This window comes from Phoenix dactylifera, chromosome 11, assembly GCF_051530095.1.
Source record: "Phoenix dactylifera cultivar Ajwa chromosome 11, Ajwa_hap1_PhDact_Kaust_v1.1, whole genome shotgun sequence".
Lineage (NCBI taxonomy): Eukaryota > Viridiplantae > Streptophyta > Magnoliopsida > Arecales > Arecaceae > Phoenix > Phoenix dactylifera.
This window is the reverse complement of record NC_143200.1, coordinates 24,737,276-24,753,967: the sequence shown is the minus strand read 5'-3', so window position 1 is coordinate 24,753,967 and position 16,692 is coordinate 24,737,276. Positions and strand designations below refer to the sequence as shown.

Here is a 16,692-nt window from a genome sequence, read left to right as displayed (position 1 = left end):
ATTAGGTCAGGGACTAGTTACTCCTTAAGGGTGACCGCATGTTGATAATGGTGACCTAGTTAAAATGACTAACCTCCAATCCTGCCCTTGCCTCCTCTCTGAGGAAAAAGAGAATCCTGCCCTCACCCCTTTCAGCAGGACTTTCTGTTATCCTTGTGGAGAAAAAGACCACTTATCCATTACCAATTTTCTTTCGAATAACTACCCAAAAACCTTGGAATTTTATCAAGATGCTAGACCAGTTACCCATTACCAATTTTCTTCAGAATAACTACCCGAAAACCTTGAAATCTTATCAAGATGTTAGATCTGCCCTAACCCTCTCAAGGCACTACCCTAGCAAAACAATTACCTTACACCACCCGATGGTACCTACCCGACCTAGCCTGCCAGAGCTGAGCTGATTCTTGACCAGTTAAGTATGGATCAGACAAGCTTGACCCACAAATAGATTCAGTAGGTTAAATTCAAGAATTCAAGTCATTAGGTTATCACAACTATTAAACATTACATTCTAATTACATACACATAACTGACTCTAACCCTAAATGATCTGCCTGCATTTCTCTTCCCTGACTCCGCTTTGCAAATAAACCCATCAGAGCATCGACGGCTCGGACTCAGCTCGATAACAGGCTCGATTGAGCTCATTCAGCCAGGAAACCAGCCAAGCTCAAACTTCACCTACAGCATGAATTCATAAAAGTAGTCAGGAGTGTACACTTTGCTCTCGCAAAAAATAAATAGAAGCTCAGGCTGGGCACAGATAAGAAGAAGAAGCTCCAACATCCATTGTCAAGGCTGGCTTGAGTTGGAATACCCCCTCCATATGACCTGCCGAGCCAGGGAGCTTACTGCTCATCTCGGCTTGGCTCATCAGCTACACTAACCCCAACCTCCTTTATTACTCCCTCTCCTATCCCCATCACTCTCTCCCCCACTTCTCCCCGCTCTCCTTTCCTTTTCCACCTCCTCTGGGTTGGTTTAGATGATTTGCCAATTGACCTAGGTTCATAGGTATGACCTGTTGATGTGTTGGTGTCTTTTCAAGTCCATCCATTTGGTCTTGACAGTAAAGGATAACCTGCCCAATCGCCACTCTAGTGAGAGCACAGTGTCCTATGGAGGGCTAAGAAACTAACATGAGAACAGAGAATGGAGGTCCAGTAGCAGCTTCCTACATGTAGGATGTCATGATTGCACAACGTGATTGGAGGTGGAGATAATGCAGAAGAGGAGTGGAGGAGCAGTGTGATTTAACTTGGAGCTATAAACAAACAGCAAACGTGATACTAAAATTAGTGAAAGGAAGAAAAGCCAGCAGATACTAGAGATATTACAGGTCCATTTCAACTAGAAAAAGTTGCACCACAAACAGAACGTGATACTAAAATCAATGAAAGAAAGAAAAGCAAGCATATACTAGAGATATTACAGGTCCAGTAAATTCAACTAGAAGAAGTTGCAGCACAAACAGACAGACCAACGTGATAATAAAATCAACAAAAGGAAGAGAGCCAGCATATACAAGAGATATTACCGGTCCATTAAGTTCAACTAGAAAAAGTTGCAGAACCACACCACCATGCCAAAACAAATGAAATGATGGAATACATGTGCATTCTAGAGTGGAAGAGAATGACTGTGCTCGGTAAAAGAAGATATCAAGATATGTTGTTATTGTTGTTGTCATCGTTTTCTGCTAATGGAAGAGAAAAGTGGCACAGTAATACACAGTGATTTCAAATCAACTAAACTGCAAGTAAATAGGAATCCATCAAGGGAACATTCATTCTCTATTTTCTTAATGAGTCAAATCAACACAAATAAAACTTTGATATCATCACAATGACTTGAATTTTGATAACAAGTTTGGTAAGAATTGCTCCTGCCTCGTGAAATTAACAAGAAACAGCCATACATCTATACTCTGAAATCTTATCCACGTAGATGGACAACTCGCTAGATTGAATTTGGCATGATGGAACGGAAGAATATAAACAAAGAACAGGCTGCTGGTTATTGCTAAGGCCACAATATAAGTAGATAAAGACATGGAGAACTTGGGCAACTGAGAACCTTGGATTCATAAAAAGCTGATCCTGCTTACGTGCCAACTTCAGTCTTTCATTTTCACCTCACTAGTGGAATGAGCAAGTATTCAGCATAAAAGAGCTGCAAATAAACAAAAAAGAAGATAAGAAAACAGCATATCCATTTCCCTTTTGGTTTATAAGCTTATAAAGCCATATCCTGCTTCACAGACCGTAGATTGAAACAAAAATGACACATCCAACCTTTTTTTTTATATAATTTGCTTGATCAGTCAGGCAAAAAATTGCATTAGCACATGCAGGAACGAAGCCTTAGTTTAAATTAGTCAAGTCAGAGAAACAAGTCTAAAAATCTGATATATCCTAGAATGTTGGTCATTAGGGAAGCTCAGTAAGTCACCTTCCAAACAAACATGTAAAAAGATGTTATTGCAGCTTTACTCATCAAGTCAAGAGATCTAGCACGATTCCAGAGGACTGAAGCAAGGATTGCATGGCCCAAAACCTGCATAAGTCAGGAAAGTACCATTCTTACTAAATCAAATAGACAATTCAATCGGTTAGCCTCTTTCATGGTTTCAACAAGATATAGAATACAACAATACCCAGCATCATCACTGAAGTTAGTAACAATGAAAATAACCAGCTTATATAGAGCATGAAATTATTAAATCATTGTGAGCAAGATTCTATGTTAACCATAGTGCTGACTGAGTCAGAAAAACATGAACAATCTTCACAACTTTCACAGTTACCTCAAGATACGGAGTTATGTTCCAGCCACATGGGGCAACTTTAACTTTTGGTTCCTGATTTCCCAGCCATTTGGCAAGTGGTCAGGGCCTGTTGGCCAAAAAGTTTATTTTCCTAATCCCTAGTTTTGATGGTCATTCAAATTTTAGTCCCTGACTAGTATGAATGCGTATGAAACAAGAGATAAGTGTATAAAATGAGTGCATAAAAGAAGCACAAATAAAAGAAGGCAGAAGTGCATATAGAATGCACAGCAGGGGCTAAAGCAGAACATGGGCAGGCCTTCATTGTTAGATGGCAGTCAAACCAATTCTGATAATTAATTTCCCCTTGAGAATAGATTAAAAGAAAAGGCTTACCTAATTAATTTTACAAGAAATATTGATGGGGAACCATTCTTTGTGTTCATATCTCAGTCATGGGCACAAGATCAGAATGCATCAGAGCTCCAATTTCCATAGTAGTGTGGCCCATACTTTCACTAGTTTAAAGATTCGGCATCCACATTTCCAGGAAGAGTATAGTCATGTTTACAGAATCATTGGTGTCAAGTCATACAGCATTAATGTAATAAGTACTATTCATGGTACTTCAGCAGGAAACCCTTGAGGCAATTTAGCAATAAATAGTAGGGTCCACTGCATCTTTTAGTGATTTTTCCCCCTTACTTTTATTCAAAGGACAAGATTAGATGTTGTTAGGTATTAAAGTTGTGATGATGAAGGTTGATTTTTTTTTCTTTCTTCTTTGAGTTGATCTGATTGAAAGAAATAATATACCAAGGTTTGGCTATTCCTTCTATTCCCTTATTCACTCTCTTTATTTCTTCTTTTTCCCTCTGATCTAATTCCTCTCGATACCATTGTACCATTCTTTCTGCTATCCTTTTGTATTTTCTTAGCCAATAACAGGCTTAAATCTGTAATGCAAGTGTTAGGCGCTACTTTGATTCCTTGAGACCTAGAAGCCTTGTCATTCATTGTGAACCTTGGAAAATTTTCTTAGCCTTGCCCTCAATTTATCTTTACCAGAGTCACTGAAAATCAACTGATAATTGCAGAAACCTGCCAGATAAGACATGACGGTTTACGCAACAATTTATTTGCCTTTTTATTATTCCTAAAACCCTAAAACCTGTTTCTTATCACTGTTTACTAACCCTAGAATCGGTGGAAAGATCCATTATTTTCCTCTTCCCTCCCCAGTCTCGTGCCAGTTCCCATCTATACAGATTTCTGCTTCGAGAAAGCAAATTCTGAAGTCCAAATTAAATCCTTAAATCATTAAATTCAAGGTCCACCACTGTACATATGCAGTCCTATACCTCTAGGGTCCTACATTGAAAATGGTGTGGGATGTTTATACATCAGAACAGCATTATGGGAGGGCCGATACCAATTTGTTTTGGATAAGGGTTGTTGGTTATGCTTATGGTTCACTGCATCACAAAAGCAAATTACATGTATTGAATACCACATTCCACTCTGAAACCGGGAAAACATCTACTCACCAATGAAAGGAGTCTATATACTCAAATGCATGCATGCATGTAGGTATGCATCAGTCAATTATCACATTCCAATGCAATATCCAAATGATAACGTCCTTGTTAACATATGAACCTTTTTTCCCTTTCAAAAATATAAAGAGAAATGATTTATTGGTCTCTGATATAGAACATAAATAAATATGAGTCCAATATTCTGAAAGAAAAAAATTATCGAAGACCAGAAAGAATGATGGCATGTTGATCAGAGATAAGCATCACTAAGATCAACTACATAAACAGTATACAAGCTGAAACCATTACGAAAAATAAAACAGAAAAGTTGGTAACATACAGTAACAAATTTGCTCCAAAGGCAGGAAGAAGTGGCTCCAATCACCATGGCGACACTGTAAGCCATCTCAAGGAGATATACACAAATCCAAAATACCTGCTCAGAGACAATGTGATCAACAAACTATAATTCACCAACATCACAGCAGTAGTTTAAACCCTTTCTTTATACTGACCCGCATTTGACCCAGACGTACACTGAAGGACTGAATGCCAAATATCCGGTCACCATCAATATCAGGTATATCCTGCATGATAATCACTGTTATGCTCCAGATATGCAGGATTTCTCTACTATATAATTGCTAAAAGACTCAAATTTGTCCATAACCAACATCACTCAATAAATGCATATCCCATATGGAGGGAAAGAGCCGAATATTTGTCCATAATAGAGTACTGCTGGGCTCATCATAATATAAAGAATTCAAGAAATGTATAGCACATCTAACACCTAAAACATTACAATCATTTATCTGTTTTAACATTATTATATCAACTGTTTCTTTCTTTGTTTGTTTCCTTTTCCAAACTTACATGCAGAAGGAGAGACTATATATCAGACTAATAATCTACATGGCTGATGGAATGATCTTACAAGTAATGCTTGCAAAAGTTTTATTGCCTTTCAATTACTTCACTTATAATATCTTCAAAATTTCTAATTGTAGTTTACCCACTAAAGCTATATTTAATTGATTGAGAATACTCAAATGCACAGAGAATCAGAGATACGACTACACACGTTCATTGACCATTAAACGATTAGTGAACCGCCACATATTGCATGGCATGCTTCCATAACATACAAGAATTTAATGTCAGGCACATCTTATTTCTAACAACACCAACTTAAATTTTCTTGAATCTGCATAATGTAAAACCTTGAAATATCTTTCCAAGTCCCCGGATTAATTAATTACATTGGAAATTTTAAGGAAGTACCTTGAACAATGCTATAACAACAGAGAAGAAGCTCATGAAAGCAGTTGCAAATATCAGCGGCCTTGAAAAGTTGGCTGGCCTATTGAAAACAAAAGTCTGCAAGATTTATCAAGAAAACAAATATAGATTATATAAATTTGTTATGCTACCAACATAAGAAAGATAAATGTGTGCAATGTATACAGTGGCTAATCAAGCGGTGTGCCATGCTGTCATTATAAACCTACCTGCATGTGCAGGAAAAATGCCAGTTGAACAATCACAGCACGCACAGCCAGGATGCAGAATGCCGCAACGACTGCAAATCTCTTCCATCTCAAAAAGGGTATCTGTAACAAACAACATTCCACAACCATCAAGTTATCAACCCAATATTAATGCTTTTTTGTGCATTTTTTGTACATTTTTTATAAATATTGTGTCTATGAGTGCGTACAAGCAAGCTGGGATGAGCCCTAACATAATTATACCATTTCAAAACCATATGAACAAGGCCAAAGATTATCAGTAGATTCAACTAATAACTTGTAGAGAAAAAGCCACATTGGCATATGAACTAATCATATTCAAATTGCACTTCCATGTGCAACAGAGCTATTAGAATGAAGCATACACATATCAAATTTAATCTAAAGATTTGCACAGTCCCAACCCAGATCCGAAGCATGACATGGCCGTACTGCTAAGGGGAACAACCTATGATAACACGAAGCCAACATTATATTTAGCTTTCAAATCCATCCCAAATATATAAAATAAATAGAAATCCAATTTCATTATCCATTAAATGCAACCAATATTGGTTCAGAACATCTAAATCCAAACATAAATACCACACCCATAATTCTCAATGTTCAGAAAAATCATTGACTACAAATTCATAGTCAATTTAAAATATTAAATTTTTTCTACAAAATTGCCAGGCTTGTTAGCACAAACTCCAAGCCTGGACCATCCTTCGTTCCTATCAACTTTTTCGTCTGGAGAGAGAAAAATAAAAATAGAGGTATATGAGCAACACATCTCGATAATTAAATCTTTTACTACCTTATAGGATCAAGCATAAATTTTTCCATGCCAATGCATCATTTAAGAAAAATAATATATACTACAAAATAAAGCATTTGATAATAATAGTATATTAAAACAAGTCAAAAAGCCAATCATGCATGCATAAATCATTCATATTTCATAAGTATGATTCCAAATTTATTTTACAAATAAATACACAAATCATTTTTCTGTCATTTAGACATATCATAGTTCAAAACATTGGTCAAAGATATTCGTGCTACAGTCACTTTATATCCGTGATAGGGCCTGTGTACGTAATCGACAAAGATATTATAGTTCATATTTGTTACCAACTTTAACTCGTTGGCAGAGGGCCATTTTCGTTGGATGTTAGCTCTAGAGTGTCAATTTTTTCAATATTAGAAATCATATATAGCTATCTGAGAGCCTTTAGAAAACTTATATCTTTTTCTTAAAACATACATATAAATAGATGAAAAACACTAAATGGCATGATCAAATTCATATTTCATAACAAAACTATTTTCATCAAAACATTCATAAAAACTATTTTTCATAATAAAGCACGATTTTCATAACACATGCGTCGATCCATAATTTTAAGAAAAGCATAATATTTTTTCAAGCAAATTTTATGCACCAAAAACATAATAATTTGAAAAGTAAGAAGTGTAAGATCCACTTACCTCTTTGGTCTTAGACTGTTAGACATCGCTAGGCTACTCCACTAGACCTATTTAAAAATATTAAAAGGAAGATTAATTTCTATTCGAATTAAAATAATAAAAAAAAGACGGTTGATCAGGTGACAATGTTCAACGGCTCTAGGCAGGTCAGGTCTAAGCAGCTCAATCAATGAATCATAGGGTATGGACTCGATTAGGGCTAAGGTCGTTCGATAGGGTTTATCATCAGTGGATTCCAGGAACACTTAATGGGGCCAAGGTGATTGGTCCAATAAACGGTCCGGGCACCAAAGAAATTTAGGAACTCATTTCAGAGATCAACTCGAATTCGTAAATCGGGTCGACATGACCCTATACTGAAATCCATAAATCTTCTAAAGAGGAAAAGTAGAGAGGAGAGAGAGAGAGAGAGAAAGGAGGTTCCCTTCTTTCCCAAAACAAGGGAGAACCAATCTCTCCCTCTCTTCCCGGATCAAACGGTGACAGCCATCAAGACGGCCCAACCCTCGGCGACGATGGCCATGGGCGGCCCTTCGTCCGCGGCACCACCAGCGACGGTGGTCGGCCAAAGAACAGGAGAAAAAGAAACCATCATGATCAACCCCTTCATCAACCTTTACCATAGTTGTTTCCCTCACCCACAATCACAAGATCACATGGGTCCTAGACAGCGGCAAAGCTCGACCAAACTCGGCGGCCGACGACGGGGAACTAGGAAGGGAGCCAAAACAGGGCTCCCCTGTGCCGGAAGTTAGTCCGGCAATTTGCCGCCTCTAATCCAAGGAAACAAAGGCCAAGACACCAAGGAAGAAAGAGGAGGAGATGAAGAACTCATACCTCGGTTCGACGAGGCTTTCCGGCGGCTCTTTCCGGCGTCGAATCAAGGAGACTCGGAGAAGAAGGCTTGGAATCGGCGGCGATCTTTGGTGATTCTAATGGTGGAACTCAAAGGAGGAGGGAGATTAAATAGACAGTCTCCAAGTTCTAGATGAACTCAAATTTGCCCTGCAAGTCTGCGATTTTCGCCGAAATCGGAGGAAGAGTCTTCTTCTCTGTTTGCATCGTGCCACAGGGCACAATTGCCTTAGGCCTGGCCTCTTCGGGCCAGTCCACAAGCCTAGGTCAAGTGCAGGCAGGTCAATAGACCGGGCCCTCACATGCATAACCCTACCACAATAAGACAGTAAGTTCCAATTCACTCGCTCGTAAATATTATAACATGTTGAGGACTAAGTGTATCTAAAAATTCAACAAAAAAGGAATAAACTCCTTGTTTAAGTGAATGTGCTCATTCAAGTAGCATTTGTTCACTGAATGAATTTGGACGGAAAAAGGGAAAGTTATCCAGATAAATTTGGAGGGACAAGACTATTCCATGGAACAGAAAATTTGTGAATTTAGATAAAACTGCCCTTCCTCCACTTGTGAAAAAATGAAGACATATAATAGGTGTAGTTGAATTTGGGTGCAACCACCAGCCAGCAAGCCCCCACGTCACCCCACCCAGCCCACCCCTAATGAACTAGTAAAATATTTTACAAACACAATTGCCCATATACTATTTGTTTAGAAATGGCTAAGTGTGGATGTACTTGAAATGTGGTATGCCCTATCAAACCAAAAAAAATGTGGTATGCCCTCCACATGAATTCCAATTCACTGCACAGTGCCCCAGCCCCTAGGAGTTGATTTTGTTTTGTTCTGGACAAAATTGTCCTATAAGCATGATATATAATCATATGTCTTCCCACATCAGCCTATATATCAAAATATACTCCACTTACTCAACTTACATCAAAATAAGCATGATACAAAGTCGCATGCATGGAACAACCAAGAACCACCACCACATGCATGGAACAAGCTGGCTAAAAATTAATCTAAAGTATGTTAAATCATGATGCAGATCCATCTAAATGGGTAAAAAACATGAAAAAACCAATCCATCATCAAGCATCGTCCATCCATATCCCTCATAGGAATTTTATCGAGCATGTTGTGGGAAGAGAATGGTGCCATCATCCCTTCAATAAATCACAGCAGTTCCATCAATAGAGGAACAAGGAACATGAAAAAATCAATCCAATCTTTCCATCATCCGTCAACATCCATTAGAAAACACAGTTTGAGCAACTCATCAGCACCAAGAGACATACCTAGGCAATGGAGGAAATGAAGAGCAAAACAACGGTAACCAAGTATGAAGCAGGTTCAACGCTCCTCGATGCTATCCCCTATAGTCCAGTGGCGTGTCGAGCAGCAGACAGAAGAGGAGGAAGATTGTTTTAGTGCTGAAGAGCCATTCCACTACCGATCTCCTAGAAGGAACCCCCAGAAGTCGATTGGAGGAGTCGATCAGGTCATTAGTAGCCAAAGTGAGTCACTGGTAACTGGAATAGACCCAAAGAGGCCTTGGATCTAGTGAAGGAAGAGCACCAGTGTAGGGCAAGAGGGAGGATTTTGGGAAGGGCGATTGAAAGAGAGAGGAACAAAAGGGTAACCCGGAGGAATAAGAAGGCCCCAAAACTGGAGGAATAGTCGCCCCCCCACCCCGCCCCCCCCCCCCCCCCCCCCCCCGAACCAAAGAAATAGGGTTATGCCATGTAAGAGGGGTTTATCCCCTATCAAGGTATAAGCCTAGTCCAAGCCCCCAATTTAAAATTTGGTAGGAATACCACCGAATAAGGGGTTATTCCATGGTTATAACCCGTACCAAACATGGCCTCAAAAGTTTAATCTTTGTACTCCTTACAAAACTTTGTGAAAAGAGTTGAAACTTTTCCCATTTTATTGATGCATAGGAAAGTCAATTGGTGGGCCAACCAAATGTCTTTCAGAAAAATTAAAAAAACTTGGCCAGCTCAGATAGTCATTCAACCAAGGTTCGCCATACCAATACAGCTAGACGTACCGATCGCCTACCACGGTTCCGGTTCGTACCGGCTGCCTACCAAACCGATACGGTTCCGGTTCGTACCGGAACCAGCTGGTACGAATCGGCCAGCTCTCCTCCGCCGGAGCCGGAGAAGAAGAGAATGAGAGAGAGCGCAAGGAAGAGAGGGAGGGAGGAGACCTGTGGTCGTCATCGGAGAGTCACGGAGGGGCAGTGGAGGCCAAGGGGGGCAGTGGAGCCCACGGGGAGGCGAGGGAACCTGCGAGGGCACGGCAGAGGCCGAGGCCGCGTCCCTATTTCTTTCGAAACACGGGATGCAGCTCGGCTTTTTAATTTGGGGATTTTAAGTGAAGTCGGCAAATCGGGTGCCGACTTCTCGCGTGCCGACTTCTCGGGTGCCGACTTCACTTAAAAATCTCCGAATTAAAAAATTTAAAAATTTTTAAGGAAAGTCGGCAATGGATGCGGCTGACTTCACTTAAAATTCCCAAATTAAAAAGTCGCGGTCGAAACAAAGGATGCGGCCACAGCTTCGGCCTCCGTCGTGCCCCCTGCTTCAAAAGAAGCAGAGGATGCGGCTGCGGCTTCGGCCTCCGCGGCCCCCCCCCCCCCCGCGGGCTCCGCCGCCCCTCCGCGGCTCTCCGATGGCAGCCACAGGTCTCCTCCCTCTCCCTCTTTCCCGCGCTCTCTCCTCTTCATCTTCTTCGTCTCCGGCACAGAACCGGCCCGTCCCGGTTTCCACGGCTCCGCCGTACCGGTTGCTGGCCGGACCGATCCGATACGGCCTGAACCGGCCGGTATGGGGTGGTTCGGCAAACCATGCATTCAACCAATAATGTAAACCTAATAACTTAGCTTTGCACTGGCCTAGCATGTGTAATAATTCCGCCCTAACATCTGACTTGCTTGACCTGTTTGTAACAAGGAATACTCTATCAACTTCTTAATAGATACAAGTTGACCATAAAGGATTTCTAAATGAGGCCTTTGATTGAAATTTTAAGGTTTGGGTCCTTAGAGGACTCTTTTGTATGAATACAAGTCTTTAGTCGACTTTAGTTAGAAATGCACACATTCTTTTAGCTTTGAGAAAGTTTCAGATAGAAGTCAAATCAAATAAGCAGTTTTTTAATTATTGTTGACCATTTTATATTAGTCGAATATGGATTAAGATTGGTAAGGGAATGATTAGTGGCCAGCTATTCTAAGAAATGCCTGTGGAATGTTCTTGCAATACTCCTGAGCCCTATTCTGGCCAGAAATCTTGTTAGAAGCCTTGCTTTATTTAAAGGTTGAATTGATGGAGCTCTGCACTCATTAGAATTGCAGTATAGGGTTTCAGGTGTGTTTGGCTATAGTGCTAATCTGAATGAACGTTAAACCATAACAGTGATTATTTTGTAAGTCAAGAGGGTACCATTTTGGACTCAAGTTACCTAGTTTGACCACCATGTCCATAGCCAGAAAGAAGGGGAGCTTTATAAGTAGAAATGTAGTATATCATAACTTCAATTTAGTTACATCTTGAAGCTAAATAAAATTTCAGCCTGCCAACTTCTATTTCTTCTTATGTATTTTTTTAATCTTTTCCTCTCGTATTAAGTTCACTACAATGCTGTATTTTTGTCTGATCAGGATACATAGCAGAAGCAAGAAGTCAAATGCTTCCTTAAAAAAGAAAATATCTTTTATCTGCTTCTTACTCCATGATTGATGACAAGGTAAGCCACAAGCACAGAATTCCAAATAGTACTCAAAGATTCCATTGGCACAATATTCATCAGGTCAAATGCATCACAGTATGTTACAATTCAACCGCTAATGACCATTGATTGCTACTGAAGGAAATGGACAGAGAAATTGTTAAACGAAAGTAAACTCACATTGATGGAGTATGCAGTTCCAAGGATAAAACTGATGAAAAGAGCCCAAAATAATGGCCACGAGCCTACGACCCATCCAACACAAAAGCTCTGTAACATAATATTAGGGATTAGCATACTATCTGCATCTTTAAAGGCATGGCATCAAATGAAGTATTGAATAGTGCAGTACAACTTGTAAATTTTGTAAATTTGTTATCGTGATCAATACGTGATATAAATTTGTACATGGAAAAACTATAATTAATTGTGGATAGAAGGATTTAGTAGCTGTTATAGCTAAAACTCTAATATCATAAAAAAGACCTCATGAACTAATATCATTATATAGCTAAAGATAACTATTTGTATATTTTTTTTAAGGTAAACAAGTTGTATATTTTACATCAGAATGAGTTAATTTCTTTTATGGTTTACTAAAAGTAAGCAGAAAGCATATGATAAACTCTATATAAATATGCAAGCACGACTAGCCACATATATTCATATTTTCCATTCTGCCTTTGATACTATGTGAAGAAAAAAAACATGAATTAAATTTTCCTGGCAAATGCTCAGCCCTTCATTCACCTGGTAAATGACTACTATAATAAAACTGCATATCAGTATTGGAAAAAAATACTGAAGTTTGTCTGTTGACTAACATGTTTTCTAGTCAGCTACAAAATGTCTACAAAAGACTAAGGCATGGAACAAGAAGTCAATTATAATAATCTGCAACCTGAAATAACAATAATCAGATAAACTTCTGAAAATAAAAGGAAATAAGTGAATCAAAAAGGTGTAAAATTATAAGTGCTCGTTAATCCAGAAATAGCACTTCTAACATGCCCAAATTGCTTGTCAACATAATAAGACCTTCACTTGCCCACTATTTTTTGAGAGAGAAAGAGAGGAGACCCATTCATATCACCATTACACAGGTCAAATAATTGGAGAAGCACCACTTCAGACTTAAAACTTGGAACTTCTGCTTGTTAGGCAAAGGATTGTTGCCATTGAGACAATGACCAATTTACCTAAACTTGGAACCTTATGGAAGAGGTTTCTAACTTGCTCCTAAGTTCAGTGATTACCAGCACATGGCCATCCACTTTAGAGACAGATCTGACAGGCACTTGCAGTTCATAAACCTCCTTAGTGAATTATCTTGCCCAAATAACTTCATATCAGCAAGTAGGGGACCATTTTCATTACTTATAACAGATGCATATCTAGAAAAATATAAACAGAAACTCTTTGAGAACCACAGAATGCCCACTTTTTAGTGATAGATTTGCAACTAACTAGCTTATAACATGTTTAATTCTGGCCCATGTTTTTGTGTTTATATTGTGACAAGGATATCTTGGCAACAAAGCACATTCTACCTTACAAGCCTGGCCACCAGCAAGGACCAATTGGCATGAGCAGAAAGCCCCTCATGAATAATCACGATGTATCATCTGACTCGCCCCTTGCTAGCCTCAGTAAACAACAGAGAAAACTAAGTGATGACAAGACATTTGCATGCACGCCAGCCTAGATTCCAACTCACATGCTAGAAACAAGATAATAAGAATAAGCTACTAAAGGGTATAACATGACCTTTAATCAACACTCACACTCTTACTGTTGGCCTCCATTTTATCTATGCCACATTCACCCTATTCTTGTCTCCTTGAAAAAGATTTGGTCATCTTCAAAACGTAGTGACAACACCAGTTCCAGTTGAAAAAAGTTCAGGGTTTAATTTAGATTGACATCCATTCATAATAAATAAGCAAATAAATAATAAGTAATGAAGGAATGGTAAAATAGCAAATGAATCCAGGATGCCAACATTCTTCTGTAAGAAGAAAATTGTGGATCAGAAAGACTTATCAAGGGCACTAAATTTGTATAATCCAGAGTCATTGTAATCCATCTAGCTCTTAAAAACACTTTATATAAGTTCACATGCTGTCCTGCAGGTTATAGAGTATAGACAAAGCAGTAAGGATTATTCAGAAGCATGGTGACAATTATGAGGATCTAACTTACCATAACAGCAAAAGCTGAAACAATTGCAATGCCAGTTGTGACAGAATATTCCCCAGATGCTAGCGGAAGATATGGCTTATTAACCTGAAAGAATGAAAGTGGTCATATTTCAAAGTTCCACCAGGTTAATTTGATAAGTTTAGGATGACATGACTCTTGATAGATGCAGTAGATGCTAAACTTAAAAGAATGAGATCCGAATGTGTTGCTGCACAACAGATATAAGACCAAGAGTTCACCAAAACTGTTTGCAAAGGAATACCTTGTCTATTTCTATGTCAAATAGCTGATTTAGTCCAACAATGTAAACATTCATGAAAAGTGCAGCCACAACTGCCTGCTAGGAACAAGGGAAATACCTTCAGAGTATGAACACAGCACATAAAAGTCTCAATTAAAAGCTTATACAGAGTGCTACCTTCAACAATCCAGTAACAAACAATGGAGAAATATCAGATAGGTCCTTGATAGCCAATAGAGAAACCGAGAATATGCTTATTGTCTGCTTAAATAGACAAGTCCAAAGACAGATGAAATTTACAGATTATAAGTCAATTTATTAGAATATTCTGATATGAAATAGAGCGTCATGCAATAGTTTATAGATTAAGACTTAACCGTTCCTATAACTGTGTGGGGCCGTGAAAACCGGTAGAAGGCGTCGAATGAACTTAGTATTGACTTCCATGTGTTTGTAGAATCATATGCCTCGGGCGGCTCAGATCCTATTGAGTGCCCTGATGTCGCATTAATGGGACTACGCTCATGCAGTCTCCCATGATAAGTGGATTTTCCATGAGTCTGTCTGACAAGGCGACCTTGAGATCTTCCAACTCTGCATCTCGATGTGGTCTTACATGCTTGGTTGATTGAATATTGGGTTGGCACGCAACACCCTGTCAAATGTAGAATCTGAGACAGTTTAAGCAACTCACTGATAAGATTATCAACCAATGGGTTATGCATATAATCTCTTACAACCTAAAACTGTGCTCAAGATAACAAGTTTCCACAGGCAGATCAAGGAACAAGGACTGGCAGATTCATTTACACATGCAAAAGATGTTGGTACATGATATTATAATTTTTCATCGATTCTCTGACATTGAACAATCAGATTGTTATGTTACGACATCAATGTACCTTGGATTCATCATAGAACAGTTTGCAGTTCTACTCTAACTTTGCATGCGTACTTACGTGCATATTGTTTCATCATTGTTTTGCCTGAAATGGAAGCTAGTAAAAATATGCGCAATGTAGATGGGGAGTGCAGAAGCAAGTAAGGCATGTTAGGAGTATTAAAGCAAAAAAGGTCAGAGAATCAGTGAACAGTTCAATCTAGTACTTACTGTTCTATTGATTGCCCTGCTTACTTTTAGTACTTCGTGTTTCTTTTAATTTTAGGGTTTTAGTACAAAAGAAGCCTTTACCTATTGCATGGTCTGAGGAACTCAATAACCACCTATAAAATAAGTCTCTATGGAATTATAACTTCCAAGTATCTTACAGAATAGAAGACTGAAATGAGTCAATAATTCATGTACCAAATTCTAATGTATCATCCATCATATGAATATGGTGTTGAAAAGTAAGCATAAGATAGATGATAGAAGAAATATTATTGAAAATGTTACCATCCGTGATGCTAACTGAAGGGGAAAAAAAAATTAAGGCCGCGCAATAGCTATTGGTATTGACTAAATACAACCATGGGAAACCTCATTACATCTTATTGCGATTAGATTTAAAAGTGTTATTGTTTCATGCTGTTGGTCGCTAACACGTGCAATTTCATGACACCTCGAAGATGTTTTTCCACTTCAACGGACGGATCAAAACATTGTCCACATCAGCATGGAATAGATTCACAGTTATATGTGCTTTCTACGATCATCTATCTACACATTCAAAAAATAATAATAAAATGCCTACCACTAATCACACACTCATATCTATCAGGTCATACGATATCAATTTCCCTAGAAACCGCTCTCTTTTCTTTAAGAATACTGGAGAGGGGGAAAAAACCTCTCTTTAGCTGGAGGGTTTTCATATCTCGAGCTATTCCAAAAGAAACGGCAGATGCCCTCCGAATCGAAACCCTAGAAAAGCCTCCTCGCTCCAACGGCTTCTCCCTGTTCACTAAATATGTGAAACATTGAATCTACTTCCTTTTCCCCCTCGTTTCCCCTGTAAACCCTTCCCCTCCCCCCTCCCCCCCACCTTTATCCAATCTACTTAGGCATTTCCCTCTGAAAAATACAAGAAAGAACGCTTCTTTCCCTCCAATCCCTCAGTTCGAAGCACATACCTCCCCGAGACGAGAAACAACGTAGCCGGGGAGGGAAGGAGAAGGGCCGGAGAAGAAGAGAATCCATAAAACTCGGCGAACTGAAGGAGAAAAATTGAACCAGATCTTAGCGGGAGCCCGGAAGCTCTCAACCCTTGCCTCCAGTTTCAATTACTATTTCAGTTTCTAGCAGATTGAGCAAGTCTTACCGCTCGTGCATCCATCACGCTTTCCGCTCGTGCACCCTCACGCTTCTTTTTTTTTTTTTTTTAAGGGCACTACCGTATT

The 16,692-nt window shown here is 39.1% G+C and overlaps 1 protein-coding gene across 5 annotated transcripts; it reads right to left on the bottom strand.

Annotated features, from left to right (window-relative positions):
* Positions 1-410: 410 nt before the first annotated feature.
* On the bottom strand, positions 411-16,692 carry LOC103707082 (putative homogentisate phytyltransferase 1, chloroplastic). 5 transcript variants are annotated; one of them, XR_016397816.1, is made up of 13 exons: positions 16,143-16,691; positions 14,730-15,007; positions 14,530-14,613; positions 14,374-14,448; positions 14,112-14,195; positions 12,090-12,179; positions 5,820-5,921; positions 5,593-5,688; positions 4,824-4,895; positions 4,649-4,744; positions 2,455-2,559; positions 2,080-2,175; positions 411-684 (listed from the first exon to the last, which is right to left on the bottom strand). XR_016397816.1 is itself a non-coding variant. In XM_017842772.5 (12 exons), the coding sequence occupies exons 1-12, from the start codon at positions 16,490-16,492 to the stop codon at positions 2,134-2,136; spliced, it is 1,191 nt and encodes a 396-aa protein (XP_017698261.4). In that variant the 5' UTR covers positions 16,493-16,692; the 3' UTR covers positions 1,764-2,133. The 5 variants fall into 5 exon arrangements, 3 of the variants coding, with proteins under 3 accessions (XP_017698261.4, XP_088563512.2, XP_088563513.2); XR_015971399.2 differs by having other exon boundaries at positions 16,426-16,688; XM_017842772.5 differs by lacking the exon at positions 411-684 and having other exon boundaries at positions 1,764-2,175; positions 16,426-16,692.